General features: G+C 38.2%; 1 protein-coding gene across 1 annotated transcript; it reads right to left on the reverse strand.

Annotated features, from left to right (window-relative positions):
- Positions 1-1,385: 1,385 nt before the first annotated feature.
- LOC120929661 (putative nuclease HARBI1) lies at positions 1,386-4,177 on the reverse strand. The gene is made up of 2 exons (XM_040341333.1): positions 3,089-4,177; positions 1,386-2,082 (listed from the first exon to the last, which is right to left on the reverse strand). The coding sequence occupies exons 1-2, from the start codon at positions 3,789-3,791 to the stop codon at positions 1,706-1,708; spliced, it is 1,080 nt and encodes a 359-aa protein (XP_040197267.1). The 5' UTR covers positions 3,792-4,177; the 3' UTR covers positions 1,386-1,705.
- Positions 4,178-5,339: the final 1,162 nt, after the last annotated feature.

The following is a 5,339-nucleotide window of genomic DNA, read 5'->3' on the forward strand; positions in this document are numbered from 1 at the left end:
GCATGTTCTAGTATTCATTACTGTTATCATTACGGTTTTCATAATTGTTTGTATATACACGTTGAAATGCAAGTGCAACAATATTGTCAAATATTTGTTTTAACATGTATATTTTTTTTTCAAAAGCAGAACCATTTTTTTGTTGTAAGGCAAAAAAAGTGGTAGGATTGTTGAAAAGTAGAAGTGAACTATCAATAGTAATAGAGTTGAAGTTACAGAGTAGAGATATAATTCATCAGCACTACATAAAATCATCAATCATATTCGTTTAATAGGAGAATACATCACATAACATCACGTCTACGCATTTGAAACAGACACCCTTTGTCACAGCAGAAAATGTGACAGGTTTGTCATGCTTTTCTTCCGTCAGGAAGGCACACTATTGGATCTAAATTTTTTTTTTTATATTTTATCCACGTGGATGTAAATTATTGATATTTTCACTCAAGTGCTTGGTTTTTTATCTGTACTCTGTGACTAAAATGCGCCATCCATTGTTGTTGTCACAGCAAGGACCATGTTTCTCTGTGTGGTTTTCGCCGGTAGTTTGATTCATACTAAAAAAACAAACATCCAAATGGTTGCATACTCCATCTTGCCCAACCATATATTTTTGATGTTGTGTTGGCTGTAATTTGACTTCTGTAACTTTTGAAACCACATGTTATTGGTATGGAATGTAGGTATCATTTCCTGACTAATGAGGTTAAAAATGTTTCTGCAATTTGTAGACAACCGCTATTCCATCTTTCAAATGCCCTGCGTGGAATAGTTAACATTTTAACTAACGTGCATTGTTTCTCAGTAATGAAATGAGTAATGGTAACTGCGGTGTGGGGTGGAGAGGAGAAATTAAAATATATGTAACATTTGGGGTAATGGTAGATGACTATAGGCAACCAAAGGTAGAGTTAAGTGACCAGTGATGAAGGTGATGATATACAAAACAATAAATAACACCAAAAATATAATATTATGATTCAATTATTGTGTTATTTAATGGTTTGCATATCAACGGCTTCTTTACAGGTCACTTACTCTCTTTACCTTAGGTTGGCTATAGCCATCTGCCATTACGTCAATTGGTGGTATTTATTGTAGTTTTATTTCATTTCTCCCCTCTCCCACACAACGCAGTTAACAGCACTCATTTCATTCACCATCTTTCTGGCAAGGACATGGTTTCAGGCAACTGCAGCATTTCAACTGTCTTTGGCACACAGTTCGGTCTTCTATTTTATTGCTTCTCACTAATGTCAAAAAAATGTTGGTACTTATTAGCAGATGAACAGAATTTTTGCGTGTATAACCCACACTTACATTTGTTGCAATAAAGAATTCAAACACAATTTAGATTTTGTAAAAGACTTTTGTGAAACTTTTATTTTACATGTTTGAAACTGTTATTGTTCAATGTTGTAAAAAATAAATGCAAAAGAAGTACAACAAAGTGAAAATACAAAAACAAAATAAAGACTCATTTTTTTGCAATTTTTGTACTCTTGTCTTAATTTTATTATAGTTCTCCAAAGTTTTTAGAGTTGAGTTAACCTGAAATAATAAAAAAAACATCATTGGTTAAGATTTTACATTGATAAACAAGATCAGCCCAAATAATTCATTTTACAGCATGTCTGTCTCTTCAACTTAATAATGCAAGTTTGTGATCATTTCTGATGATGTTTGGAAAATTAAAACCATGTTACGGTGGTTTATTACCTGAAAAATAGTTTGTAATCAGTTTACTTCTTGCTGTGTTTCCCCTTTGATCATTTTCCACTGGAATTGTGGGCATGTCATCCTCCACTGTGGTGTCTAGTTCCTCTTGTAGTCCACCATGCCTTGCAATGTTATGGAGAATGCTGCATGCTAGGAACATATCAGCTACCTTACTGGGGGAATACTGTAGGAATCCACCAGACAAGGACATGCATCGGAAACGGCTCTTTAGGACACCAAAGCATCTTTCGATCACCACTCTTGTTTTTGTATGAGCAACATTGTAAGCTGCTTCTGCAGGAGAGGATGGCCTGTTGATTGGTGTTAAGAGCCATGGTAGACAGGGGTAACCAGCATCTCCTATAAATTTTAAAAGAATATAAATTTATTTGTAATTATAGAAGAAATCATGCTAAATCACATGATGTAGTGGCCAATTGTGTGGTCATTTTAGAAAATTTTCCATTGTTAGTCACATATGGATAACATACGTCTAATAAAGCACATTTTAAAATTATTTGTGGGGGCAAGGTTCTGGATTTGTACTTTTGATTGAGCATTAATGGTACTTAACTCACAACACAACAGCATACCACAGTTGTGGGCCATGATTACTGTAGTGCATGTGAATGTTATTCAAAAAAAAAAATGCTGGAGGAAAAGTCTGCCTGTCATAAATATTTCAATACTATAGTGCAGACCTCGTATGGGACTATAACGGAGAACCAGAGGGACATGTCTGTTTCATGTACAATACATATGCACAATGGGGGGGGGTGATTGTTGTGCTTGGTAGTGCTGCTTGATGTTATGCATATTGGGGGGTTAACCGAAGGGATAGTGTTGAACTCCCAGATTTAAATATTAACTATACATTCAAGTAAATCAACTACTGACACAATTGTTGCATCTTATGCTGCAATCATTTAAATATAGGTACTGTACTTAATTCTGGTGGGTGGCTTCTTTGGCACACCTTGGTCATGTGTGTTTTGATAAGTAGTTCCTAGCTCTCTCATGTGATGTCTTAATATGATAGTGTAATACATCACTTAAGCAAGCTTGAAGTAGTGACTACTTTTCAGTGCACACGGAACATGTGGAACAACAATACACCTCACATGAGAAAGGAAAGATTTGTGGACCTTGAACCAGGTGATAGCTAACTAAAAAGTACTTGAAAGTATTTTGGACATTTAAATTCTGAGTTTATTATTACATGTTTTTGAAATACTGATTAATGTAAAGCTGTTGAGCTGTCATGTTACTGATATAGCACTAATGTCAGTCTAGTATGGAATAAAAAAATAAATACGCATTTATAACTGGAAAACACACCATAAAATAAACAGTGGAGCACACTTACCCAGCAGCCATCCATTATTTTCTAAGTCCTTGTCCAGAGTATCATATATTCCCGATTGGCGCAATATATGGGCATCATGACAGGATCCTGGAAAGCCGGTGACAACATCACGGATTATGAGGTTCGAATCACAGATCACCTGGATGTTGAGGGAATGGTAAGCCTTACGGTTTCGGTAGATGTGCTCCTGTTCTGATGGGGGACATAATGGCACATGGGTGCAGTCTATTGCCCCAATGACATTGGGCATTCCTGCTAGGTCAAAAAAACCACGTTTTATTTGATCCCGCTCTTCACGTGACTTGCCCATATGAATGTATTTTGGAGCAAGTTGTCGCAGTGCTTGCAGGACCTCGACCAAGCAGCGGGAAAAACTGGGTTGTGAGATGCCAACAATCTCACCACTGACATGTTGGTATGAGGCCTTTCCTAGAAAATGAAGTACTGCCAAAAAACGCACAAGACCTGGTACTGCATTACTTCTCCGCGTGCGTGTTTCTAGGGCCAAGTGTATTTCATCATACAGGGAATATATCATGGGAGAGGATAATCTGAATTTGGCTATCACCTGGGTTTCAGAAAATTGATCCAAAAAGGTACGTGAACGAAATACACGTTTCTCTATCTGAACGACATTCTGACGTGTCCTTCTTCGCCTCTGGATCAGTTTCAGTTCAAATAGAGCACATCCAAATGGTTCCATCTTGCACAAAACTCGTAACAAAATTTACCACAAGCCTAAACCGCCAAAAAATTCCTCTCAACAAATGATATACCGCCTGGGAAATGTCATAACGCCACCCTCAGGGAGGTGCTTATTTAACGATTGCTTAGCGATCGTTAATTGTCTAAAAAACCTTTGTGAATTGCACTTCTGTACATATTTAACGATTTGAGTCGTTAAAACAACGATCAATACGTTCAATAACGACTCAAAACTAAAAATATCGGTTCTGTGTAGTGAAACGTTATTTGATGATTTTTACAAGCGTTAAATCGTTTAGTGAATTGGACTTGATTCAATAACGTGTGAAATCGTTTACATAACGACCGGTATCGGCAAAAAAAGCTTTGTGAATTGACCCCAATGAGCTGGAAGAAAGACAGTTTACCGTGAAAATAACACCCTAATTGTCCATCTCCACCGAAATCTGTCTGTTAGAAAATAAAACGTACCCCACAGCTCAATCACTACCATACAGCACAACATTCTTGGTGGCATTCTGGCTTATCCAAGAATCCGGCCAAGCTGCACAACACCAGTGTGATTTCCAGATCGCTGCAAAACCCTTCAAACCCGCCACATCAGTAAAAACCTGAAAGTCCGGGGCAAATACAAAATCCTGCTGAAGCAAGGACCGCTCAAATCCACAAATCTTCCTTCAGGGAGTTGGTCAAACTGATATGGGCAAACGGTGACTTCAGGACCGAAATAGCAAGAGAAAGTCGCCATGAAAAAATGTGGCCTCCTGGAGTATGGGGGTAAGCTGCAGTTTTTTTCAGAAGTCCTGCAGTACTTCTGCTGCTAGTCCGGTCCAGGGGCGGGGGGAATAGGCCCCACCACAGCTGCCCTTTATAGACACTCCAAGATTCCAGCACCTTCCCAGCAATCCTATTGGATCTTTGTAACCTGCAACACAGAAACTTTTAAAGAGACAGTACCTAACCTGCCTAACCATAACGACTATCTTAAACTATATGCTTATTGTAGGTTTGCTGGCCACAATCTCACGCCGGTGTGCCCCAATTACGGCCCCCCCCCTGTCATTCTTCATAAACCAGCACCCAGCACTCAGAGGAGAAGGTGTTATTTTGAGAATGCTGGCGATCTTAACAGTGGTGATTTACTGCTGTTTAATTAACATGCCCGTTAACCACTTTCACCCCTTTCCTGCCTAGGCCAGTTTTCAGCATTCATTGCTGTTGCACTTTGAATGACAATTGCGTGGTAATGCAAGGTTGTACACATGTATCATTTTTTTTAACACTAATATAGTTTTTGTTTGGTAGTATTTCATCACCAGTATTTTCAAAACAAATAAAAGAAGACTAAAAATTTTGAAAACACAAACAAACCATTTTTTATAGTTTGTTATAATATTTAATAATAAACAGGTAATTTTCTCCTTCATTGATGGACGCTGATAGGCTGCACTGATGGGCACTGATAGGTGGCACTGGTGGGTACTGATCAGAAAAGGCACTGATGGGGCTGCACTGATGGTGGCACTGATGGGCATTGATAGGTGTC

This window comes from Rana temporaria, chromosome 2 (assembly GCF_905171775.1).
Source record: "Rana temporaria chromosome 2, aRanTem1.1, whole genome shotgun sequence".
NCBI classification, from domain to species: Eukaryota; Metazoa; Chordata; class Amphibia; order Anura; family Ranidae; genus Rana; species Rana temporaria.